Source organism: Mesoplodon bidens, assembly GCF_964165515.1.
Source record: "Mesoplodon bidens genome assembly, chromosome: 10".
Lineage (NCBI taxonomy): Eukaryota > Metazoa > Chordata > Mammalia > Artiodactyla > Ziphiidae > Mesoplodon > Mesoplodon bidens.
Window position 1 is genome coordinate 53,075,914 of NC_138172.1, and position 27,493 is coordinate 53,103,406.

General features: G+C 44.5%; 1 protein-coding gene across 2 annotated transcripts in view; it reads left to right on the forward strand.

The window, feature by feature from the left end:
- The first annotated feature begins 859 nt into the window (after positions 1 to 859).
- The window catches only part of OSBPL10 (oxysterol binding protein like 10), a 290,264-nt gene continuing 263,630 nt past the window's right edge, over positions 860 to 27,493 (forward strand). The window contains exons 1-2 of one of the 2 annotated variants that reach the window (XM_081246971.1): positions 1,149 to 1,230; positions 18,012 to 18,112. In XM_081246971.1, the coding sequence (XP_081103097.1) occupies positions 18,063 to 18,112 (50 nt within the window). In that variant the 5' untranslated portion in view covers positions 1,149 to 1,230; positions 18,012 to 18,062. Of the gene's footprint in view, positions 1,231 to 18,011; positions 18,113 to 27,493 lie in introns of both variants that reach the window. The other variant, XM_081246970.1, reaches the window with a different exon arrangement.

Sequence of the window (27,493 nt, forward strand, 5' to 3'; positions counted from 1 at the left end):
CATTTCGGAGCCTCTGGTTCCCAGGTGCTTCGTGCTGTCTGATAACACCAGGTAGGGTTGGATTTGCCAGGTTTACGTGTGTCCATCAGGGTGGGGATTAGGGTGAGGGCAGTGCCGCGCCTAGGACGCTCAATTTAAGGAGGCACTCGCAGGAACCCAAGTTCTCTTGCCTCCGGTCCCGGCCCTGGTGTCCACTGTGCCATAACTCCGCTGGCTGAAAATGCCCCGGGAGAGCTTACCTGCTCTGCCCTCCCCTCCCAGACGCACAGGAGAGCCCGGAGAACCTCCCTGCCCTGTTTCTTGGCTCGGCCAGTGAGGTCGATGTCCAGGTGACCGTGTACGTGTGTCCGGGCCAGGCTCAGTGCGGAAGACGGAGAAGAGTGTGCGCGTAAGCCGGCGTTAGGCCGGGCGGGTCCATATCCGGGTGGACCCGGTGGGTGGGACCGCCCCTCCCTCCAGGTCCCGAGGTGGTTGGGGGGTGGGGAGTGACGCGCGGAGATTCCCTTTCGCACCTTCCCATCCGAGAGGGGGCGGCAGGGTGTGGATTCCGGGCGTGCCCACCCTGCGCATTGGCGCTGGGAGCGCCCCGAGCCCTGGGCCTGAGCGGCCGCGGGGACTGGAAAGCAGAGGAGGAGGAACCGGAGGAGGGCTTGCCGAACCGGCCACCCGCTCCGAACTTGCCGGGGAAACTAGTGCGGAGGGAGGGGCCGGGGCCCGGGCCGCGGCCGGAGGAGGGGCGGCCGCAGCTGCATCCAGCCCCGTTGGCTTCCTTCCCAGCTCTTCTTTGCCTCCTCCTCCTCTTCCTCCTGTATGAGTCAGGCGTTTCCCGGGGATTTGGAGCAGCCACGCGCGGCCCGGGTGCCCGGAGCTGTAGCCGCCGCCGCGCCAGGAGCTCCAGCGCCGGGGTCGCCACTGCTGCGGGCACCCGCGTCCCAGGCGCGCGCGAACCATGGAGAGAGCGGCCCAGGGCGCAGACGGCGGCGGGGGCAGCAACAGCAGCAGCCGCAGCAGCAGCCGCGCCACCTCGGCGGGCTCCTCGCCCTCCTGCTCCCTAGCGGGCCGGGGGGTCTCCGGTCGGTCGGCGGCCGCCGGGCTCGGCGGCGGGGGCAGCCGCAGTAGTCCGGGCTCGGTGGCCGCTAGCCCGTGCGGTGGAAGCGGCCGGCGGAGGGAGCCGGCGCTCGAGGGCGTGCTCAGCAAATACACCAACCTCCTCCAGGGCTGGCAGAACAGGTAACGCGCCGACCGCCCGCCCCTCCCTGCGCGCCGCTTGTTGTGAGTGTGAGTGTGTGCGCGCGCGATCGGGCCGCCGGCGAGCCGGGGCCGCCTCGGCACCCGGGCCCTTCCCAGGTCCTCGCTCCCCTCGGCGCGCCGCCACCCCACCCCGGGGTCGCATCGCAGTGGCGGGGAGGGAGGAAGAGCCCTGGTTCCTGCTGGGACTGGAGCGGCGGGCGGGCGAGCGCGCTGGTCTCCGGGCCCTGACTGCTAGCGGTTTCCCGTACTCCTGGAGAACGGCTGAGGACGGGAGGCAGAGGGGGCGTGCTTGACGCCTGGGTGAAAGAGTTAGTACATCTGATCCCATCACAGTAATTCTCCCCATATCATAGTTCATTTAAAACTTTGTCGTTTAAAGACACCACCACCACCAGAAACCAGCCACTTATCCTCGGCGGCTTCCGGCGCGCATGCTAGCCCCCTACCCAGTTGGTGGCCGGGAGCCTCCAATCTCTGCGACGGAAGTTTAGTTTTTTTTTTGGTTTTGTTTGTTTTCCTTTGACACTCTCTCCCCTTCCGAAATGGCAGGTCGCTATTTAAATTATTATTATTATTTTCCCCCTTTAGGTCTTTTTTTGAAGTTCCCTGCTCACTCTACCCTCACAGTTGGGAAGCCTAGTTATGGACACGTGGAAGGATGGGTGTCAAGGGAAGGGGTCGCGGTGCTGTGTGGACTGAGTAGTGAGAATAGTGAGGAACACTTGAAAGGAGCAGATGGGGTACTGCTGCTGACATTTTTAAACTTTGTTTTTCAAAAGCAAGTCAAAGGAAAATACAAATATCCATGCAAGGAGAATGGGGCTTTTTGGAGAGGCTGTTGATGAGATCTTGTGTCTGGTCCTTAATAGCCCTTGGATATTAGGACTTGGGGTTCTTAAGGATGCTTGTGAGATTTGAATCACACCCTGGGAACTCCTGCTTCTCTCTGCTGGTTAGTAGAGTACTTGGTCCTCTCTCCCGATTGTTTACGGCTGAAACAGCAGGCAGTTATTTACATGAAACTCAACTAAGAGGAAGATGACTTCCTACGTATGGAACCTGAGTTGATATTATAGACAGAACTTTCACCGGGGTTTCCTTGGAGATCTGCTACTGTGTTCTTGGAAGTTGCACCTTAACTTTTGAATCCTTTTATTTCTTAAAATAGCCCCAGTGCCCAGAGCCTCTTGCCTCTCCCTTTTCCCCTTCAATTCTTGGAGAGCTGAAAGGATGGGTGGAGTGCCGAGAGGAGACAGATGAGAGGACTGAATCTGATTTCAGTTCCTGGTAATTGCGTTGTTAATGGCACCTCACCATGCCTTGCTGGTGATAGCATTTGGTTTGTGTGTTGGACAGTCACCTTTAATGCTTTTTTTCCCAAGTAGCTTATGAGGCCAACAGAGCTTTTACCCTGGATTACTGTTATTTCACTTGGGGATGGCATTTTACCTGCAATGTATATTAAAGGATTTGTTCTTTGGAGTGGATTTAGGGGGAATTGGAGTAACTCATGCTTTTGTGTATCTAAATCTACTGGAGTATTTAGGTTGAAGCCCAGATTGAGAAGAGGCAAAATTTATAATAATGATAATAATAATAACAACAACAACAACATGTACTTGATTGCAGCCTACACAGGTGAAATGTACTGTGTGTGCTGCTAAGGTCTCATCTTTATTGAGTTTGTTTACTGTGGTTTATAGCTGCCTGCCAGTGTTTGTTCTCATCATAGTAGATGCACCGGTTTTGAAGTCTACCACTGACTCCAAAAGCATTGTCCCTTTCTAATGGTTAATGTCTCAGTATCAGGTTTTGTTTCCCACATCTGTGGCCAAGGGTCCATTTAGTGATCCGGAGAAAATCTGTGATGGCTGTGACTGCATACTTTCTTCTCAAGGGGTCTTAAAGGAAGATCTGGATCAGTGAAAAGGAAGAGGGAGGAGGACAAAGACAGAAACTTTGAGAATATATTCATTTGTCCATTTAATTATTCAGAGGCACCATTCCAGCTACTCTGGAGCTACTCCAGTGTTTAAAACACATGGGCAGGGCTTCCCTGGTGGCGCAGTGGTTGGGAGTCCGCCTGTCGATGCAGGGGACACGGGTTCGTGCCCCGGTCCGGGAAGATCCCACATGCCGCGGAGCGGCTAGGCCTGTGAGCCATGGCCGCTGAGCCTGCGCGTCCGGAGCCTGTGCTCTGCAACGGGAGAGGCCGCGACAGTGAGGGGTCCACGTACAGCAAAAACAAACAAACAAACAAACAAAAACACATGGGCATCTTCTCATCAAGTAGTGGAGGGGTCGCAGGATTCAGAAGTGGAAGGAGCCCACCCTTCCCCAGTCCAGGGAATTGCCTTGGTGCAAGTAGGTGGGCTGGGTCAAGCTCCCTGCATTTGGGGGGCCTCATGGTGTGTTCCTTTGCAGTTCTTTTCAAATTGCCTGCAGTTAATGAGAAGTCTCCAGCCTCGTAGTGAGTGTTCCCAGGCTGCCATGCTGTTGATAACATCCTCCACCGGCTCCTAGGTCTTCACACCAGTCAACCCCTAGTCACCACTTTACTCTGGTGTCTGCTTGCATGTCCTCAAGTTGCTGTAAAGCTTATATTTTACCATTCAGTATCATATTCTGCCTTAACTTATTTGTAGCATTCTCATCCTCATCCCCATGCCCTGAAGAAGGTGGTGTGGCCAGAACACAAAATAAATGACATAAACAGAGGTGACGGGAGGGAAAACTACACAGGTGGGACATGCTCAGGAGAGCATGTCCAGGACAGTTGGCTCTCTCATTGTCTGAGAAAGTCTGAAGTAATCAGAGCCGGGGCAAGTGGGGAGGGGAGGGGAGGAAATACCCATTAAGGAGTTTCTATAATCCATTATTATAGTTCTTTAAAGAAAATATTTCAGACATTACAGCATGGTAAAGATTTGTAAGATGGCATTAAAGAGTAAATGCCTCTAAACAAATGAATACAATTTCAGAAAGAGGTAGGTGCTACAAATATTAAAATATATATTTAGGGAATTCCCTGGTGGTCCAGTGGTTAGGACTCTGTGATTCCACTGCGAGGGGCCTGAGTTCAATCCCAGTTTGGGGAACTAGGATCCCACAAGCTGCACGGCCGAAAAAAAAGGAACCAGCTTCTAATTCTTTTTCAGGTGATTGGTGGGGTTGTGAGAACTCGGTAAAACACTGAAAAGCAAATCTTGAATGGATTAAGGAAGATGAGTGTTGGCAAAAGAAAACCTCAGGCCACCAATGGACATTTATTTGGAAAGTTACAGCAGTGTCCTGACGTCAGCATTTAGCACACCTGTTACCTTGGGCCAGTTCCCTAATTGCACTGGGATTCCGTTTTCCCATCTGTTAAATGTCGAAGATGGTGTTACCCCTATGCTTCTCATTAGTTCATTGTGGGGATTAAATGAAGACACCGGTGTATAAGGGCCTGAGAATAGTTCAGGATCCTGGGAAGTGGGAGCTATTATTGGATCTTCAGTTTGCCCCATGGTAAATGGACCCTTTCTGGTCCATAAAATTCTTGGTCTGTTTTTTGAATGCTGGGATGACTCTGGGACTCCATTAACGTAATTATCCTAGAGTTCTTTGAGAGGAGAGAGACTTGGAACCAGACATTTACATCTCTGTGGGAAGTGACTTACGCCCTCTTCCAGCCTCTAATCCCCATCTCCCTTCCTTGCTTTTCCTCCTAAACACTTAACCGCCAGCTGACATGCTCCGCATTTTACTCTTTTGTCTTTCTGCACTAGGTGTTAGCTCCCTGAGGACAGAGAATAATTTCACCTGTCTTGTTCACTGCTATATTGCCAGTGCCTAGAACAGGGTGTGGCATATAATAAAGGTTCAGCAAGTATTACTGAATGAGTAAGCAAAGGAATGCATGACAGAGAAGAAATCAAACCAGGACTTAGTTCTGTTTTGGCCAGTGTTTGCTACTGTTATAATTCTTAGTTCTCTACCTGCTCATAGCTTTGTCCTTGAGTTAGTATGTTTATCATTTGCCCTGCTGTCTGCAGCCAGCAGTCTTTGTCTTCTGGCTCAGCAGACATGCTCACCCTGACTTCACACCCACCACAACCCGCCCAGGGTGGACCTTTAGGGACTAGATTTCCAGGGCTTGCTTTTGTCTTGATCTGCATTAACATATTTTGAGAAGGTAGTGTTTAGCCTCCAGCCATGATTTCCCAGGATTTTGGGGTCACCTGGCCCATTTAGCAAAGCCAGTAGGGGCATATGTTAACTTTAAGAATCATACTGCATTAAAATGAATGCTTTTTGAGTATTCCAGTAGTTTTAGAGGTAATTGGTGGTGATACTAGGGTTGAAAATCACTGCTCTGGTTTAACATTCTTGCCTCTGTGTACTTTGGAAGGATTTGCACACCTTGCTGTCCGCGTTGTCAGATTGTTCTGAGGCTGCACTCAAATAGTTTAGGGACACTAGATCGTTTCATTGACAATAATAATAAAGGGGCGGTTGCTTAGGTTACAAAACTGCATATTACATATAATATATGTAATATGCACAATATATGTAATATATTATATATGTTATAACCTGCTGTGTGTTAATCACTCCCTGCAGGATCCTCTCTCTCCCACCTTTTAATTATTTTATTATTATTATTTTTAAATTTATTTATCTATTTGGTTGCACCGGGTCTTAGTTGCGGCAGGTGGGCTCCTTAGTTGTGGCAGGCAGGCTCCTTAGTTGCGGCAGGCGGGCTCCTTAGTTGTGGCAGGCAGGCTCCTTAGTTGCAGCACGTGGGCTCCTTGGTTGTGGCATGCAAACTCTTAGTTACGGCATGCATTTGGGATCTAGTTCCCTGACCAGGGATCGAACCCGGGCCCCCTGCATTGGGAGGACGGAGTCTTAACCACGGCACCACCAGGGAAGTCCCCTCCCCCACCTTTTATTTCTTTTTTTAAAAAATTATTTATTTATTTGTTTTTTTATTTTTGGTTGTGTTGGGTCTTCCTTGCTATGCGCAGGCTTTCTCTAGTTGCGGTGAGTGGGGGCTACTCTTTGTTGCGGTGCGCAGGCTCCTCATTGTCACGGCTTCTCTTGCTGCAGAGCACAGGCTCTAGGCGTGCTGGCTTCAGTAGTTGTGGCACGTGGGCTCAGCAGTTGTGTGGTCTCTAGAGTGCAGGCTCAGTAGTTGTGGCGCACGGGCTTAGTTGCCCCACGGCATGTGGGATCTTCCCGGGCCAGGGCTCAAACCTGTGTCCCTTGCATTGGCAGGCAGATTCTTAACCACTGTGACACCAGGGGAGCTCTCCCCCTCTTTTAAAACGTACATGTATTTGAGGAGATTTACACCAAATGGTTACCACAGTTTTCCTTGGTTGGTGGGATTGTGGGTGATTTTTATTTTCTTCTCTTCTCTTTTTTCCATTATTTTTTCCCCCTAAGGTGAACTTGCATCCATTTTGCGGTTCGAAAACGTTATTGAGAAAAAGGAAAGCTGCCCACACCTTTTCACATAATCTCTGAATAACTGAGTTTTTGAGGGTAAATTTGAAGTCTAACATACATTCAGAAAAGTACACAACTCATAAGCATACATAATTCAATGAATTTTCATACACAGATCACACCCAGATCAAGAAAGAGCAGCCCCCAGCCCCATCCCTTGCAGTCATCCCCTCAACCCCCCCCGGAGGGCTCCACTATTCTGTTTTCTAGTACCGTAGATTAGTTAGGCCTTTTTTTGAATTTCATATCATACAGGATGTGATCTTCTGTATCTGACTTCTTTTTCTTTACATTATGTTTGAGAGCCCCATCCATGTTGTGGTCTTTTTATTTCCATTACTGTTTGGTGTTCCATTGTGTGAATATACTAAATATGTTTATATCTATTGCAGATGCAGATAGACATTTGAGTTCTTCCCAGTTTTCGGCCCATATGAATAGTTTTGGGATATAATATGTATGCCTTTCTGTGGGTGGATACCTAGGAGTGGAGATATTGCAAATGTCCCCCTTATGAGATATTGCCAGAGAGTTTTGCAGAGTGGTTGTGTCTGTTAATATTCCACCAGAAATGTGTGAGTTTCAGCTGTTCCACAGACTCTTGCACACTTGACATCATCTGTTGTTTTCATCATAGCCAATCTGGTGGGTGTGTGGTGGTATTTCATTGTGTGGTTTTGATTTGCCTTCCCTGAAGACTAATGAAGTTTAGCGTCTTTTCATGTATCTATTGGCTATTTGGATGTCATGTTTTGTAAGGTGCTATTTAAGTCCTTTGTCTATTTATATATTGGGGTATCTGCCTTTTTCGTATTGACTTGTAAAAGTTCTTTTCTTCATACAAGTTCATTGATGGGTCTGTGTACACACGCACACAGGCAGTGCATATTAGAGAAGGCAGCTATCTTCTTTCACTCTACGGTTTGCAAGTTCATCTCTTACTAGTGTCTTGGTAAACATAAAATCTTAATCTTAATGTCACATTTTCTATGTTTTCCCTTTATGTTTGGTTCTTTTTGAGTCCTGTTTAGGAAATCTTTGCCTAACCCATGGTAATGAGATGTTCTCTGATGTTTTCTTTCAAGAGAAAAAAACCCTTTTATTAATTTGAAATTAATAAATTAATTTCTTAGGAGTTCGAGTTGATACTGGGGGAATGTAGACTGCTGGCAGAAGCAATACAGCTTTAAGGCTTCCAGTCTGTATTAGTTTTCTTATGGCTGTTATGAAAAATGACCACAAACTTGGTAGCTTTAAACAACAGGAAGTTATTTTCTCATAGTTCTGCAGGGCCCAAGTCTGAAATCAGGTTCACTGGGTCGAAATCAAGGTGCTGGCAGGACTATGCTCCCACCGGATACTCTAAAGGAAAATTGCTTCTTGCTTCTTCCAGCTTCTGGTGGCTGCCAGCGTTCCTTGGCTCGTAACTGCATCACTCCAGTTTCTGCCTGTCTTCTTGTTGCCTTCTCCTCTGTGTGTGTCAAATCTCCCTCTGCTTCCTTGTTAGAAGGACTCCTATGAATGCGTTTAGGGCCCACCTAGATAATCCCTCCATTTCAAGATCCTGAATTTTATCAATCTGTCATATGCCAAAAACTTTGCTGTGTAGGGTAACAGTCACAGGTTCCAGGGATTAGGATGTGGACATCTTGGTGGTGGGGGGTATTGCATCCTGACAGTCGTAATTCTAAGGTGGTTCTTTAGCTCACCAGCTCCCTTCCCCATCCACCTTTCCTGCCTTCCACCAGTTGCCGTGGTGACAGCCATCTCTCCCATGGAAGGGCGCAGGTTGCTGTCATGACTATAATGGGCTTGTTAGGAAGCATTGATGGGCTCATTCATCTTTGTTTGCTAGACAGACCCCTTGGGCAAATATTAGGTAGGTAATATTGTGAGGGAAATTGTTTCTAATGCCTGTGAGTAAAGCTAATTTACTTTAATGGGCAAATTGGGGTTTCTTGGGGGTTTCTTTAAGTTCTACTGAGCAGTTAGTTTTGGAAGGAATCGTGATAATCTGTTTGCCATTTTATCATCAGAATGACTCCTTAGTCCAAGGACTTCTTTTTAAAGTTATAATTAACATACAATACACAGGTCTTAGGTGTTCTGTTTGAATTTTGATACTTGTTTATGCCATGTAACCACTGCTCCAAAAGGTACAGAACGTTTCCACCCCCCAGGAAGTTTCCTTGTGCTTCTTTCCAGTCCATTCCCCTTTCCCTGCAATCTGTTTCTGATTTTTATCACCATGAATTTGTTTTGTCTCTTTGGGTTTCATGTAGTTAGAACCATACAGTATATCCTTTTCGGAGTCTGGTTTGTTTAGTTCAGAAAGGTGTTCTGAGATGCGTCCACATTGCCCCCCCATCAGTAGTTTATACTGGGTTTCTTTCTGTTGTTGAGTCATAGTGCATTTGTGGATATACCACAGTTTGTTTATTGATATACCTGTAGGTGGACGTTTGGGTGGTTTCCAGTTTTTGGCTATGACAAATAAAGCTACTGTTTGTGTACAAGTCTGTGTGTGGACATAAGCTTTATTTCTCTTGGGTCAGCACTGGGGTTGGAATTGTAGGGTCCTAGGAGAGGTGCATGTAGAAACTGTTAGAGTGGCTGGACCGTTTCTCACTGCTCACCATCAGTGTGTAAATGAGTGCGTTGCTCCCCATCCCGGCCACCTTCTGTGTTGCCACCTGGGGAGCTTTTGGAAGCTGGGACTGCCTCCTTCTGGAATCGCCTTGCTTCTGAAGGGACAGCCTGCAGGAGCACAGGCTGGTGACGTGCTTAGACCCCCTTGCTGGTCCAGCTTTGCCTCGTTTTTGCTGCATGACCTTTACAAGTCACTTACCTCTTTGGACCCTGGTTTCCTCATCTGTGCATGAGGCCAGCCTCGTAGCGTTGCTGTGAGCTCCTGCATGCATCGGGCCTGGCACAGTGCCTAGCATGCAGTAGTTTGTTTGCTGGGTGTCTGGTACTTTAAACAGACCAGTGGGTGACTTCGTGGAACCTGGGGGTGAGTTGGTGGTCATTGTTGACCCAGCCGTAGCCAGTATGCAGCTGTTTCTCAGCCCTTCCTCCCCCACTCAGGGCCCCAGGTGACAAATGGTTTGATTTGTGTAGCGGATGCTGGTCTCCATTGGCTGCCCAGCCTCTGGCCTGGCAGGGTGTGCTCCAGTGGACAGCTGTTTGAGAACCCTGGGAGGAAAGGAGAGATGAGGGCCTTTGTGTCCTAAAAGCAGGATTGAGATGATTGTGCCAGAAATATGGGAGGTGTTTTGCTCATTTCCTCTGGGCGGCTCCTGATGGGATTTCAGGCCTGGCCAAGACAGAATTAGAAAGAAAACCATCCAGAATTTGGTTTTGATAACCCAGACTCGATTGGATATGGTCACAGCCCAGAAAGAAAGTGCTTTATTTGTGCCTTGTGTAATGTTATGAAGAATAATGATACAGGGCTTCCCTGGTGGCACAGTGGTTAAGAATCCACCTGCCAGTGCAGGAGACATGGGTTCGAGCCCTGCTCTGGGAAGATCTCACATGCCGCAGAGCAACTAAGCCTGTGCGCCACAACTACTGAGCCTGTGCTCTAGAGCCTGCAAGCCACAACTACTGAGCCCACGTGCCACAACTGCTGAAGCCCGCGCACGCCTAGAGCCCATGCTCCGAGACAAGAGAAGCCACTGCAGTGAGAAGCCTGCGCACTGTAACAAAGAGTAGCCCCCGTTGGCCAACTAGAGGAAGCCCTCGCGTGGCAACGAAGACCGAATGCAGCCATAAAAATAATAATAATAATAATAATAACAATACAATCAGGAAATGTGGTCCACAAGCCTGTTCTTTGAAGGTCAGAGAAGGCATTTGAGCCGTGAATAACTTTTTCACATTGTGCGGTAGTTTTTAAAGGACTATTTCTGTTTCTATGTGGTTTGGTCCCTTTCTAGAAATATTTTGATGAAAATGTAACAAGTCGAAAGGCGACCGACCTCAGTTTTTAGTCACTCTTTTCCAGGATGTGTTGTGTTTATCTGCAGTGCCGGTCATGTGGCTGGTGAGCCACGAGCAGATATTGGGAACCACCGAGGAAGCCGTGGGATTCAGGTTCTCCCGAGTGTGCGTGGGGCTGGGGCTTTCTGTGAGCCCCTTGTTCTGGGGTAGTTAAGTAGATTAGGCAATAGGTACGTCGCTGCAATGGTCACTCCGTCAGTACTGTGATGGGTTGTGAACGGTGCAGGGAACGCCACCACGGTGGTTTTTCTGGGCCCTTTGGTTGTTCAATTGGGAGAGTTTCCAAGCCCTGCGTGAGTTGGCAGTATCAGCCCCCAAACACACTGCTCTCTCTGTGTAATTAGGCCTGTTGGATGTTCACACCCCGTGTACTTGTTGAGCACCTTTTATGTGTATACCAAATGCCGTGCAGTATTTCTGGAGAAAACTCTAGTTCAAAAAGATACATGCACCCCAGTGTTCATTACAGCACTAGATGTGGAAGCAACCTAAGTGTCCATTGACAGATAAATGGATAAAAAAGATGTGGTACACACACACACACACACAATATGGAATATTACTCAGCCCTAAGAAAGAGCGAAATAATGCCATTTGCAGCAACATGGATCGACATAGAGATGATCCTACTAAGTGAAGCAAGTCAGAGAAAGACAAATGTATGGTATCACATGTGGAGTCTAAAAATTGATACAAATGGGCTTATTTACAAAATTGAATATACTCACAGACATAGAAGACAAACTTATGGTTACCAAAGAGAATAGGGGATGGGGGAGGGATAAATTAGGAGTTTGAGATAAACAGATACAGACTATTGAATATTATATATAAAATAGATAAACAATGAGGTCCTGCTCTATAACCCAGGGAACTATATTCAATATTCTGTAATAAACCATAATAAAAAAGGATATGAAAATGAATATGTACATGTATAACTGAATCACTTTGCTGTACACCAGAAACGAATACAACATTGTAAATCAACTATACTTCAATTAAAAACAAATAAACAAATGCCCTGAGAGATGTGGGGGTCAGAAGAACACAGTGCAGGCCCTGCCTTACAGAGCTAACAGCCTGAAACAGGGGTGGCCGACTTTTCCTATAAGGGGTCAGACAGTTAATATCTGGCTCTGTGGGCTCTGTGGTCTCCATGGCAACTCCTCAACTCTCCCATTGTAAACAACTGGGTGTGTCTGTTCCAGTAAAACTTCGTCTACAGAAACAGGTGGTGGGCTGGATTTAGCCTGTGGGCTGTGGTTTGACCATCCCTGGTCTGAAATGAAATGCAGACCCCTCAGTCAGGGAGTCAAGGCAGCCTCATGTGGTGGCAAAGGGTATGGATTCTGCAGTCCAACAGCCTGTGCTTGCATCCTGGCTCTGCTGTTTACAACCTGTGTGGCCGTGGACCATCTAGTTTACCTCTCTGTGCCTCGGTTTCTTCATCTGTAAAATGGGGGTGTTATAGTGTCTGTGTCATAGGGTTGTTGGGATCAGCTTCAAAGCTGTGTGTAAAGGGCTTAGAACAGGGCGTGGCCCATAGAAAGCACTTATGATACAGGGTGGGGTGGGGTGGGGGGGTGATGCTACCCGAGAGGAAGCACCTGGGGAGAGCCCTACGTGGTGGGGATAGAGGGGAAGTGGCAGGTGAGGGGAGACCTAGGATGTCTAGGGGGTTCATTATGTAGCCCAGGGCTTGGGGAGAGCTTCCCTGGTAGAAGCTCTGTGAGTACAAAGGTTGGGAGGTATGGAAGGAGCGAGATAGTTTGGTATGGCTGGAATGCAGGTGGTACACGGGCTGTGGCCAGAGACTAGCCAGTAAAAGAGAGACCAGGCTGGAAAAGCCTGTTTCCCGAAGGACATCGCAAGCCGTGGAGACCACAAGTCATAAAATGTCAGCACTGCCAGAGGGGAAGGGATACATTTGTGGGCCCAGGGAGTGTCGGACACTTTACATTTACAATTTAATCCTTAACATGGGATGAGAGGTGTTGCAGATTTATCCAGTCTCCCCTTCTTCTATAGTCATAGAACCCCAGTTTTAATCTGGATGTGTGCTTTGTCCTAGATAAAACTATATTTGCACCCCTCATTCCACCCTCACAGCTAGGGATGGCCATGCGATTGTATTCTGGTTACAAGCAGAGGGGTCACATAGTAGTTTCCTGGAACCTTCTTTGTACCTTTCCCCTTTTTTCCTTATTGGAATGTAGACATGTGGCCGAAACTGGAATACAGACGTGATGGCTGGAATTCCAGCAGTCGTCTTTTTTTTCTTAATAGATACCTGGAGTCATGGCAGGTCCTCCATTTTTAAAAATATTCATTTTATTTATTTGGTTGCACTGGGTCTTAGTTGCGGCAGGCACACTCCTTAGTTGCAGCATGTGTGGTCCTTTGTTGTGGCAGGTGGGCTCATTAGTCGCGGCATGTATGTGGGATCTAGTTCCCTGACCAGGGATTGAACCTGGGCCCCCTGCATTGGGAGCACGGAGTCTTACCCACTGGACCACCAGGGAAGTCCCCCAGCAGTCGTCTTGAGTCTTTAGGTGACTGGGATGAAGGCTATCAAGGCAGAAGATGCCTCTGATGACTTTGTTGATCTGAGCCGCCTCACAAATCCTGGGTTGCCATCTTCTGGACTTTTCTATGATTGGGGGAATAAGCTTTTTTTTTCAGTCACTATTCGCAGCCAAATCTAACCCTAACTGATGCAGGTGGAATCTCTGTTTTACAGATGAAGAAACTGAGGCATAGAGTGACCTAAGTTGCCCAGTTAGTCAGGTGTGGAGCCAGGATCTGTCTGACTCTGGAGCATGTTTTCTTTCCATTACCCTGGAAGGAACTTGGAGATCTTCTACCTTCTCACTTTATAGATGAGATCACTGAGGGCTTTGCCTCAGGGTAAGCCAGCAGTTCATTCCACTGAAAGGTAATCATTGCTCTGTTTTATCCCTCAGTCACTCTCTCTTCAGCCCTGGCCTTCCCCAAGAAGGGCCCCTGTGTTGTAATTAGTGATTTTGCAGCCTTCCCCTGGGCGGAATTTCCTTCTGTGGGTAGTTGATGTTTGGTGGGTTTTCCCTGGTCAGAAACAGGCACTGTTTTGGGGCTGTATGTTTAGAGCTTTCACAGCCTTGCCGCTTGCCTCCTGTAGTTCTTAGTCATATCTTTTCTTACTGTACTGTCCTGTCTTCACTCGGGCTCCAAGGGCTGGCTGAGGGGCCCTGTGACTCTTTGGAAGTACTGACAGATGAATCTTGATTGACATGGAGAACTCCCAGGTCATGAAGCTCAGAGTGTGGACTTTGGCTAAAATGGGGTCACATGTTTTGAATCCATTTTGCTGTTGGGATTCTCGTGTAGCTGAGTTCCACCCTATTACTAATACCTTAAAAATGGGCCTCCCGACCCCTTTGGCTAACCGCTCAGCACAGAGCTTTTCTGTGTGCCTGTTCCAGCTGACTCATTTCATGTATTGGTCCCAAAAAGTGGAACAGGACAAAAGGTAATTTGTGTTGCTAGTGCTGTTGAGAGAGCATTGTTGCATACTTATTTATATATGTGGCATTTCATATTTTGTCACTTTCTGTACTAGCAACAATCTTGGCGGTCATTTTTATTCGCCTGGCTAATGTATGCCTTTTTCTTTTTGTGAGGTCTCCATTTGATACCTTGCCCCGAAGTGCATTGTAACACTACTGTAGTCACTTAGTTAATCTGGAGTTTCCTGTAACTGAAATTTTTTTTGTTAAACGTCAGTTTTTGTGATTCCTTTGGGGTGAGCTGAAATTCAGGAAAAGAATATTAAAAGCCAAAACTCTATATATTTTTCCTCACGTTGAATAACAAGATAGGACTGACATAAAGATACTTTAGAAAATCTTTGTGTCAAAGAAATAGGACTAAACTTGTGAAATCAAGTTTAAGTCTGGGCGAAGTCATTTTTTGAACAAAAGCAAAGCATAACCTAACTTGGAAGAGACTAAATCGCAGTTATCCGTGTCATGGAATTGTCTGAATTTCTGTTTATCTAAAGGCTTGCTTCCTTTTCCTTTCCAGCATTGTAGCAGTTATTGGTATTTTTAATGTTTTTTGTTTTGTTTCCGTCTTTATTTTTGCTTTCTTAGTTTGAAACTGTAAATTCCCCTTTAACACTTCAAAATATACATTTTGTAACAACCAAATATAACTTGTGATCTGATTTTTTTTCTGTAAATGACATTGACAGCATGCAGTCTATAACTAACTACTGTATCCATGTTTATTTGATTTTAATATTTGTACACTGAAGTATATAGGGGTAAAGGGGCATTATTTTGGCAACTTACTCTCATGTGGTTCGGGAAAAATGTGTGTGTATATATAGAGAAAACGATAAAGCAACTGTGGTGAAATGTTAATAGTTCTTTAGTAATAAATAGTTCTTTGTATCTTTGTAACTTCTCTGTAAATTCGGAACTTTGTTAAAAAGTTAGCAAAAATTTGTTTGGCTTATTTTTTAAAAAGGCTGTGGGGCATGCAGTATATACTTCCTGGCCCAATGTAGTATGTATCTAATAAAAATTACCCAGTTTGCCTTAACCTCTAATCTTCTCAAGTGGCCACTGAGGCAGCCATCCTGCCTATGTCATCCACTCTGGTTTGGAAGATGCCCCAGGTGTGGTAAAATGATTCTTAGACAATTGCGGACATTAGCTGTAGTGAAACTGGTGGGAATTGTTAGTGCCTGGGAGCAACTGTCCATTAAACTAGGTAATGCCACCATATTTGCAGCTTATGGAAAGACCATTCAACCAAAGGCTTGGAGATTTGTGTTTTTATCCCTTCCCTGTCTAGTTGTTTCATTTTATATGGATGTCAAACGGTTTTTTTTTTCCATCTGTAAATGAGATGAAGTGAGAAGCATATTGCTTGTTCTCTCTGACTGCAACATAGGAAAATTAGAATGAATTATCATTTATAATCACTTTTAAACCTACAACTTATAAATTCTGTTATCTAGAATTATGGTGATGCTTGTTTTAAAATTACCTGTGAAACATTTGTTGAATAAAGAAGGCAATGGTGGGGGGGCTTCCCTGGTGGCACAGTGGTTAAGAATCCGCCTGCCAATGCAGGGGACACGGGTTCGATCTCTGGTCCGGGAAGATCCCATATGCCGTGGAGCAACTAAGCCCGTGCGCCACAACTACTGAGCCTGTGCTCTAGAGCCCGTGAGCCACAACTACAGAGCCCGCGTGCCGCAACTACTGAAGCCTGCGTGCCTAGAGCCCATGCTCCACAATGAGAGAAGCCACCACAATGAGAAGCCTGTGTACCACAAAGAAGAGTAGCCCCTGCTCGCTGCAACTAAAGAAAGCCCGTGCACAGCAACGAAGACCCAACACAGCCAAACATAAATAAAATAAATAAATTTATTTTTTAAAAAAAGGGCAAAGGGAATGTGTCTTGGGAGTTTTGTGTGACAGTGGGCCAGCTTCTGGGAGCAGGTCTGGACATGTCTGGTGGCCTTGACTACAGGACTGTAGATGAAGACTTTGGACAGGAAGTGGTTCAGATATTTTCTCCCATTCCTTTGGCTGCCTTTCCACTCTGTTGATTGTGTCCTTTGATGCACAAAAGCTTTAAAATTGGATGTTGTCCCATTTGTCTGTTTTTTCTTTTGTTGCCTATGCTTTTGGTGTCATATTCAAAAAATCATTGCCAAGTCCAATGTCATGAAGCTTTTCTCCTATGTCGTCTTCTGGAGTTTTATAGTTTTAGGTCTTATGTTTAGATACTTAATCTAATTTTGAGTTAATTTTTGCATATAGTGTAAGATATGGGCCTAGCTTCATTCTTTTGCATGTGGATATCAAATTTTCCCAACACCATTTGTTGAAGCGACTCTCCTTTTCCTACTGAGTAATTTTGACACCTTTGTTAAAGATCATATGATCATATATAGAACAATATACTGTGGCTCTCTGTTCTACTTCATTGATCCACTTTCTTTGGGCTAGCACCACACTGTTTTGATTACTATAGCTTTGTAATATGTTTTGAAATCAGATGTGCGAGTCCTTCAACTTTGTTTTTCTTTTTCAAAATTATTTGGCTATTCAGGGTCCCTCGAGAGTCCATATGAATTTTAGGATGAATTTTCTGTTTCTGAAAAAACTGCCACTGAGATTTTGCTAGGGATTGCACTGAATCTATAGATCCCTTTGGGTAGCATGGACATCTTTTTTATTTATTTTTTATTTTTTGATTGTGCTGTGTGTTAGTTGTAGCACGTGGGATCTTCGTTGAGGCCTGCGGGATCTTTCGTTGCAGTGCAGGTGTGTGGGCTTCAGTAGTTGTGACATGCGGGCTCAGTAGTTGTGGCTCATGGGCTCTAGAGCTCAGGCTCAGTAGTTGTGGCACATGGGCTTAGTTGCTTCACAGCATGTGAGATCCTTCCCGACTAGAGCTTGAACCCGTGTCCCCTGCATTGGCAGGTGGATTCCTAACCACTGTGCTGTGAGGGAAGCCCTAGGGGTTTCTTTATTTAGGAAATATTTATTTATTTTTTGGCTGTGTTGGGTCTTAGTTGTGGCACACAGGATCTTTCGTAGTGGCGCGCGGGCTTTTCATTGCAGTGCGCAGGCTTCTCTCTAGTTGTGGTGCATGGGCTCATTAGTTGTGGTGCATGGGCTCTCTAGTTGTGGTGTGCCAGCTCAGTAGTTGCAGTGCTTGGGCTCCAGAGTGCGTGGGTTCTGTAGCTATGGCACACGGGCTCAGTTGCCCTGTGGCATGTGGGATCTTAGTTCCCCGACCAGGGATTGAACTGGCGTCCCCTGCATTGTAAGGTGGATTCTTAACCACTGGACCACCAAGGAAGTCCCTCTTTAGGGGTTTCTATACATGTCATTTGCAGAGATAATTTTATTTCTTCCATTCCCGTTTGGATGCCTTTTATTTCTTTTTCTTGCCTAATGGCTCTGGTTAGGACTTCTAATACTATGTTGAATAGAAATGGTGAGAGTGGGCATCCTTGCTTTGTTCCTGATCTTAGAGGAAAAGCTTTCTGTCTTTGCCATTGAGTATGATGTTAGCTGTGGACTTTTCATAAATGGCCTTTATTTTGCTGAGGTAGCTTCCTTCTATTCCCAGTTTGTTGAGTGTTTTTTATTTTGAAAGTGTCTGCTACCTGCTTTTGTAAATAAAGTGTTACTGAAACACAGTCATGCCCATTTGTTTACATATTGCCTATGTCTGTTTTCACTCTACAGTGACAAAGTTGAATAGTTGCTGCAGAGACCTTGAGGCCAGCAAAGACTGAAATGGTTACTGTCTGGCCCTTTTCTGATTGCTGCTTTCAACTATTAATGTGGTAGGTTACACTGATTGCTTTTTGAATTTTGAAGCAGCCTTGCTATCCTGGGATAAACCTCACTTGGTTATGGTATATTATTCTTTATTTATGTTGCTGGATGCAATTTGCTAATATTTTGTTAAGGACTCTTGCATCTATGTTTATGAAAGATATTTGTTTGTAGTTTTCTAATACCGTCTTTGTCTGGTTTTGGTATCAGGGTAATGCTGGCCTTAAAATGAGTTGGGAAGTATCCTTCTTGTTATATTTTCTGGAAGAAATTGTGTAGAGTTGGTGTTATTTCTTCTTTAAATATTTGGTAGAAATCACCAGGGAAACCATCTGGCCTGGAGATTTTTTTTTTGGAAGGGTTTTTAACTACAGATTCAATTTAAAAATAGTTGTAAAGCTACTCAGATTATCTGTTTCATCTTGGGTATGTTTTGGTAGTAAATGCTGTTTGAGGAATTGGTCCATTTCTTATAAATTGTTGAATTTATAGGGTGTATAGAGTTGCTTGTATTATTCCCTAATTATCCTTTCAATATCTTGAAGCCTGTAGTGATATTCCCTTTTTCCTTTTCCTGATATTGGTAATTTGTGTCTTTGACAGTCTTGCTAGAGATTTATCAATTTATTGATCTTACTAAGAACCAGCTTTTTGTTTCACAGGTGGTCTTTACTGTTTTCTATTTTTAATTTTTTTTAACTTCTGCTCTAATCTTTTTTATTCTTTCCTTCTGCTATTTATGTTTAGTTTCTTCTTTTTTTAGTTTCTTCTTTTTTTAGCTTCTTAAAGTAGAAGCTTAAATTATTTCATCTTTTCTAATGTAAATATTTAATGCTATAAGTTTCCCTTGAAGCACTGCTTTAGTTGCCTTCACAAATTTTGATATGTAGTATTTTAATTTTAGTTCAGTTCAAAGTATTTTCTAGTTTCCCTTGAGTCTTTCTCTTTGACTCATGGATTATTTAGAAGTGTGTTAGTTTCCAAGTGTTTGAAGGTTTTCCTGTTATCTTTCTGTTACTCATTTCTAGTTTAATTTCATTATGGTCAGAGAACATACTTTGTATCATTTCAGTTTTTAAATCTTTTTATGGGTTGTTTTATGACCTTGGTTATGTTCTATCTTGGTGAATGTTCCATATATACTTGAAAATAGTATGTATTCTTTGTCATTGGGAGAATTGTTCTGTAAATGTCAATTAGATCCAGTTCTTGTTGATATTTTTCAGTTCTTCTATGTCCTGATTGATTTTAAAAAATCTTTATTTTATAATTTTAGAGCTGTGTTCTAGAAAGAAAGCACAACCCCTGCTTACAATGTCATATGTATTCAAAATTTCCCCTGAATTTGTGTTCTTTCACAGACTGTCTTATTTGTATATTTAATTTTCCTGAATATCACCTGCATAAAGTCACGAGAACTTGATATTTATTCATATTTTTGGAAAGCATACAAATACTACAGGGCGGGGTGCTGTTACTCTTATTTTATGAGGTCCTCTCCCTGACTATCTGGCACTTGCCATTATTTTAGGTAAATATCTAAAACATCAGTTTTAGAGCCACCTGGAGATACTTTTTTTTTTTTGGCCTTGGGGCATGTGGGATCTTAGTTCCCTGACCAGGGATTGAACCCATGTACCCTGCAGTGGAAGGGCAGAGTCCTAACCACTGGACTGCCAGGGAAGTCCCTGGAGATACTTTTTCAGACAATTTAGGGGACTCCAATTCAGGCTTAATGTAAATATATTGGGTTCAACCCCGCAAGCCTTGTAGCACAGCCAGAAAAAGAAAATGTATGTATATATATATGCATTGGTTCTAATGAGTGGATGAATGGCCTCTAAAGAGGTACTGAGACCACAGCTCCCCCGTTAAGACTGCTGAGTAGACTGAGTCACCAGGGAGACATCTGTGGAAGGAACCTTTAGACAATCCAGGTTCATCCATCCCCTTTACAAGAGGGGGATTTTCCTTTATCACCCTAAGACTTCCATTCCAGCTTTGAATATGCAAAGTCTTCTGTAGTATTTTGAGCCTGTTATGGGGCCGGGGTAGACCCTAGACCACATCTGTAGAAGAGGGGCCATTAGAGCTCTGATCCTTCGGCTCTGAGGATCCCGGGCTGGACTGGGGTCTTGTCTCACACAGGTAACACCTTGATCTCTCTCCTTTTTCTCCCCACCCTAGCTTGTGAATGACCTTAGACAATACATTCTAAATGGGGGTGATAAAAAATGGTTCCTGGGATGGTGGTGCAGATATAGGTAGAGTACATGAATAGATGAACAGTCTATCTCTTGTATTAATTTCATTGGAGGGATGCTTAAGGAAATTTGTCTGAAAAGGCTTCCTAGGAAACTGATGATGATAAAAAAGGTTGAGAAATACTGCTTTAAATTGTAGTTGCTGAGAGGCGCCAAGCAGAAGGGCTACTGGGCTTTGAACAGTTTCTAACTGGGGGGGGAGGGTGATGCTTCAGAATTTTATTACAAGAAAATATTTTTATCCAGAGATTTTCAGTGACTAAAACGAAAGGAAAATAGGATTAAGTCATATCATGAATTCAGGTTAAATGTGAGGTGGTTGTTAAGAGCTTTGTTAAGTAACACAGGGAAAAGTTTAAAATAGGGAGAATTTCCTTCTGCCTGGAGTCCTTTAGGAAAGGTCCTGTGGGAAGTAAACCAGGTCTCCTGGAGGGCTGTCAGCCCATTGGGTGGCTGAGGAAGGAGTCTTCAAATCAGTATTTTAAAACCTGGGTGCCGGGCTTCCCTGGTGGCGCAGTGGTTGAGAGTCCGCCTGTCGATGCAGGGGATACGGATTCGTGCCCCGGTCTGGGAAGATCCCACATGCCGCGGAGCGGCTGGACCCGTGAGCCATGGCCACTGAGTCTGCGCGTCCGGAGCCTGTGCTTGCAACGGGAGAGGCCACAATAGTGAGAGGCCAGCGTACTGCAAAAACAAAACAAAACAAAACAACCCTGGGTACCACCCCTTTTCCCATTGTTTGGACAATTGGCAACTTTTGAGTATGCGCTATGTATTAGGTAATACTATTGAATCAATGTTAACTGCCAGAAATTGATAATTGTACTGTGGTTAAATAAGAGAAGGTTCTTATTCTTGGAAAATACATAATGAAGTGTTCAGGAATAAAAGGAGATGTCGGGCTTCCCTGGTGGCGCAGTGGTTGAGAGTCCGCCTGCCGATGCAGGAGACACGAGTTCGTGCCCTGGTCTGGGAAGATCCCACATACCTCGGAGCAGCTGGGCCCGTGAGCCATGGCCGCTGAGCCTGCGCGTCCGGAGCCTGTGCTCTGCAACGGGAGAGTCCACAACAGGGAGAGGCCCGCGTACCACAAAAAAAAAAAAAAAAAAAAAAAAAAAAGGAGATGTCTGTGCCTCACAGTGGTTCCAGAAAACCTGTCTATAAGGAGAAAGGGAGAGGGAAGGGGGGGAGGAGGAGGCAGCTGGCTGGGTGTGGATGGAGGGGAGGAAAGCAAGGGGCCGGGCAGGAGAAGGGAGGGAGAGACCCAGAGCCAGGATAAAGCAGATACCAGAACATCAGTAACTGTTAAATATGGGTTCAACAATAAAGGAGTTCTCTGTAATATTCTTGCAACTCTTCTGTAAGTTTGAATCATTTCAGAGTATAAAGAAAAAGAAATAAAAAGGAAACAAGAAAACACATGGCTCCTTTGAGACATACAAGTCACACTGTGTCCTGTAATATTATTTGATTTGATGGTTTATTTTTTTATTTTAATTTTTTAATTGAAGTATAGTTCATTTACAATGTTGTCTTAGTTTCTGCTGTACAGCAAAGTGATTCAATTGTACATATATATATATATATATACATTCTTTTTCATATTCTTTTCCATTATGGTTTATCACAGGATATTGAATATAGTTCCCTGTGCTATACAGTAGGACCTTGTTGTTTATCCATTCTATATATAATAGTTTGCATCTGCTAATCCCAAACTCCCAATTCATCCCTTCCCCGCCCACCCGTAATGTTATTTGAAATCAACAAATCAATGAAATAGTTTGACTGAAGGCAGGATCCAGGAGAGCAGGTGTTGCCCTAAGTCCTGGCGCAGTGCCGGGCTGTAGTCAGCTCTGAATAAATATTTGTTAGAATGGATGGAATCAGAGTAGCAGTGATTTCAGAGTAGGCCTTGCAGGTTTGGGTGTGTTTCCCCAGACACACCTCTCTGTGCCTCTGTGGTCTTTGTGAAAATCACCAAATGACAAATTTTGTCTTAGGGACCTTGCATTAAGGACTAGTGTAATGGAAGAGACTGAAACCCTAATTTTAGACTTCTTGCTGGTAAAGCACATGAGGCACCCAGCAGAGCATTTGTGACATTCTTCCTGTATTGGTTCCCATTTAAAAAGTATGGAGTCTCCAGAAAACTGTGTTTAGGTGGAAGCTAAAGTTCCTTTTATTATGGTAAAATATACATAACATAAACTGTACCATTTTAACCATTTTGAAGGGGACAGTTCAGTGGCATTAAGTATACTCACACTGTTGGGAAGCCATCACCATTCTCCATCTCTAGAACTTCTTCATCCTCCTAAAGAGAAACTCTGTATCCATTATGCAATAACTTATATTATTATTATTTGCTTAGCAAACCATTTATTCTACAGAATTATAATTGTTACCTTTAGTGACAGTAGGCTATGGGACCCCAAATCTCAAATTGGTGACACCAAAATTAGAGAACTTACTTTAATTATCTTGAAAGGAAACACAAATTTAACAGGAACATGTACTGCTAGTTTACACAAATTAACTTTCCCTAAAGATTATGACATACATGGGGAGGGGCAATAGAGGATAGGGGATTAAGAGGTTATAAACTACTGTGTATAAAATAAGCTACAAGGATATATTGTATAACATGGGAAATACAGCCAATATTTTATAATAACTATAAATAGAGTATAACCTTTAAAAATTATGAATCACTATATTGTACACCTGTAACTTATGTAATATTATACATCAACTATATTGCAATAAAAATTTTTTTAAAGATTATAACATACACTATAATATAAACTGTTTAAAGTGAAATATGGGACTTCCCTGGTGGCGCAGAGGTTAAGAATCCGCCTGCCAATGCAGGGGACACGGGTTCGAGTCATGGGCTGGGAAGATCCCACATGCCGCGGAGCAACTAAGCCTGTGAGCCACAACTACTGAGCCTGTGCTCTAGAGCCCGCATGCCACAACTACTGAGCCCACTCGCCTAGAGCCCGTGCTCCACAAGAGAAGCCACCGCGATGAGAAGCCCGCACACCGCAGCGAAGAGTAGCCCCCGCTTGCCGCAAGTAAAGAAAGCCCGTGCGCAGCAACAAAGACCCAACACAACCAAAAATAATTAATTAATTAATTTAAAAAAATAAAGTGAAAAGTAAGATTTCTAAGGCTTTTAAAAATACTTCTTAAAATTAACCTTATGGTGGAATAATTAACAAATGTACCTGTTTTCAGTGTATAGTTCAGTGACTTTTGTTCTTTTTTAATACAAAAAAGGGGGAGGGTCATATTCTGTTCTAATGACTTAGTTTTCTAGTTGTAAAGGTATTCATGTTCCTTATAAAAAACTTGGAAAATTCAGAAAAGGCTACAGAGAAAACAAAAAACATTAATAATGATCTCTATCTCTCTTTAAAAATAGACTCTTTTTAGAGCAGTTTTAGGCTCATAGCAAAATTGAGTGGAACTACAGAGTTCCCATGTACCCCATGTGCATGCCCCCAGCCTCTCTTATTATATATATATATATTTTTTTTTTTTTAAAGTGTTAGAACTGGAATTTTTATTTATTTATTTATTTTTTTGTGGTACTCGGGCCTCTCACTGCTGCGGCCTCTCCCACTGCGGAGCACAGGCTCCGGACACGCAGGCCCAGCCGCTCCACGGCATGCGGGATCCCCCCGGACCGGGGCACGAACCCATGTCCCCTGCATCGGCAGGCGGACTCCCAACCACTGCGCCACCAGGGAAGCCCTCTTATTATATTTTAAATTATAAAGTGGAGAGTTGCTAGCCTTCTGAGTTTTCCGGGGTCACTTTTCTCCCGGAGCCTCCCTGGCACTTGGGTTCTCCTACACCTTGTTTGGTGGCTCGTGACAAAGTCATGCCAAGAAGGTAGCCATGGGCTTCGTGTTTGCCTGGTAGGTCTTCAGTATTTGATGGTTGAGCCAACAAGTGATTGGCACAGCTTCAGATTTCGGTTTGTTATAGACTTGCTTAGAAGTATTCTTTCTGGGGTGAGTTCTACATGGAGGCTCTAAAACAGCTCTGGCAAATAAAAAATACAGCTCTGGCTTCGTGATGAGACATTAACAGAAAGAGGCACCTGGGCATGTATGAGCTATGGCGTGCGTGTGTGTGTGTGTGTGTGTGTGTGTGTGTGTGTGAGACACGTGACTGATGCCCTTGAAAGGGGGAGAGAGGTGGTCACGCAGTCTCTTGTGGCAGTTTCCAGGAAGTCAGGAAGTTTCAGAGCCACTCATTTGGTTTCTGAGCTGATGAAGGGAAACAGAGCTGCAGAAGGCACTCCCACTCTCACTCAGAACTGGATAGTTTTAAGCTGTGGGGGGAGCATTATGTACACTAGCTTGCAACCTTCTGGTGTCCATTCTAGCCTTGCTGTCTCATTTAGGTCAATTGGATCTGAGTTAGAAATTTGACCAGACAACAGAATATTTAAACTGGTTTCCCCTGTTGCACCTCATTTTCATAGTCTTTATAATCCGAATCGATGCAAATGCTCTTGTTATCCTGAATGTGCATGCAGGGTTCTGATTTGTTTAATTTTACATCATGTTAATAGACCCACAGACATAGAAAACAAAGTTATGGTTACCAAAGAGGAAAGTGTAGGGAGGGATAAATTAGGAGTTTGGGATTAACAGATACACATTATTATACATAAAATAGGTAACCAACAAGGACCTACTGTATAGCACAGGGAACTATATTCAATATCTTGTAATAAACTATAATGGAAAAGAATCTGAAAAAGAATGTATATGTATATAAACATATACATATATATAACAATCACTTTGGTGCACCCCTGAAACTAACACAGCATTGTAAATTTTACTGTAATACAAGTGGAAAAAATTTTTTACTTCACGTTGTTGAACTTGGTGAGTGTAGCTGAGGGTCTGAATGACAAGTGGGGTGTGGCTGGTGCCAGCCTTACTTTATGTGGTACCTCTGGCATCCTGGGCCACAGGGGAAGGGTGCTTTAGTTAGGTTGATAAAACCGAAAAACAAGTTCAGGAAGGGACCTCCGGGACTTCCCTGGCGGTCCAGTGGTTAAGACTCTGCGCTTCCACTGTAGGGGGCGCTGGTTGGAGAACTAAGATCCCACTTGCTGTGGGGGGGGTGCTGCCCCCACCCCCAAAGTTATAAAAACGGAAGGGACCTCCGAGGCTCCCCATTTGCCCTGGGTCTTGAGCTGTTTGTTGCTTGTGGAAGCTTTTTTGTACGTAGTTTTTTAAACATTCAGCATGGCACTAAGATGGTCCTCTCTGCGCAGGGAGTTTGGAAGAACCATTTTACAACAGAATACATCAGACCCCAGGAGGGAGAGTTTTATATTTCTTAACTGCTAGGCAACTTTTTCATTCTCAGCATTGGAGAGAACTTGATTGTAAGTAACCCTATGACCACATGTTACAACTCAGGAATAATCCTGACGTTTTACCTCTATATTCTTTTTCTGGAAGCATTTTCCAAAATAAATAAAAATTGCTTAGCAGTAAAAGGCAGGGGTAGGCTGACATTTTCCTTCTCAGGGAATTATTCCAGGACCCCGAAGGCCCTCAGATGAAGTTGTCCTCATCTCATAGGTAAGGAAACAGCCCCCAAGAGATGACATTTAATTCAAAGTTATACTCTGACTTTGTGGCAGAGTCAGAACAAGAAACTGGATCTCTGCTTCTCAGGCAATTTTGGAAAAACTCCAAAAGAGTGATGCTAAATATGGTCTTTCTGCCCTGTGGTTTTGTTATACAGCAAAGAATACCCACTGGTTTCTCATTATCTGGGCAGTGCCCTGAGATTCATTCCACATTCTAGTTTATTAGCTGTTTTGAGTGATGGAGAAGCATTTCAAATCGTGCAGAGAGCTATTTTTGAACCCTGTGTTCCTGGGGTATTAAAAGATTGTGTTGGGGATATCTTATCTCTGAGTCTGATGCTAATTTCCTCTAATATATCACAAAGAATAAGTCACTTTTTTTTTTTTCGGCTGTAGGGTTTGTGGGATCTTAGTTCCCCAACCAGGGATTGAACCTGGGCCCTTGGCAGTGAAAGTGCGGAGTCCTAACCACTGGACTGCCTGCGATTCCCTATATCACAAAGAGAACTGTTTTTTTTAACTTTTAATTAACGAATTAATTAATGAATTAATTTTTGGCTGTGTTGGGTCTTCATTGCTGCACGTGGGCTTTTCTCTAGTTGAGGCAAGCGGGGGCTACTGTTCGTTGCGGTGCGCAGGCTTCTCATTGCGGAGCACTGACTTTAGGCACGCAGGCTTCAATAATTGTGACACACGGGCTCAGTAGTTGTAGCTTGTGGGCTCTAGAGCACAGGCTCAGTAGTTGTGGCACAGGGGCTTAGTTGCTCCACAGCATGTGGGATCTTCCCGGACCAGGGCTCAAACCCGTGTCCTCTTCATTGACAGGCGGATTCTTGAGCACTGCGCCACCAGGGAAGTCCAGAACTAGGTTTAATAGTAGCTTTCCATAGCCAATGTTGCTTTTATTTTATTTTCCAAATTATGAATAAAGAACCAGTCTTTAGGACTGCTTTGAATCTGTCAGTAGATAGTGCACTGTTTCTGGTGATGCTGAAATAGAAGATGCACTTCTGAATTCTGGAAGGTACCTAGCTAAATCTGATTAGGTTGCATTAAACATTTGAGACTTCCCTGGGGACTGATGTTTCCTAGCAAGTCTTAGGACAGAGCATTCTTTAGTTGCTTGGCAGTGGCTCTAGCCTGGACCTTGGCATGTTGGCAGATGTGACATGTTTGTTTTTCTTGCTCACTCCTCCATTCTTGAAGAACTGCTCTTTTGGACCACACCCTGGCTCCGTAGAGATGGTGTTTGACCTTTGGGGGACACTTCCCATGGTGCACTAGTGAGCTTTCCATGTGCTGCAGTGGCTCTTCCTCTGGTTAGGTATAGGGGTTGGCAAACTTCCTGTAAAGGGTCAGATAGTAAGTAATTTCAACTCTGCCATTGTAGCATGAAAGCAGCCATGGACAGTATGTAAACAAACAGGCATGGCTGTGTTCCAATAAAACTTTATTTACAAAAAACAAGTGGTGGGCTGGATTTGGCCCATAGG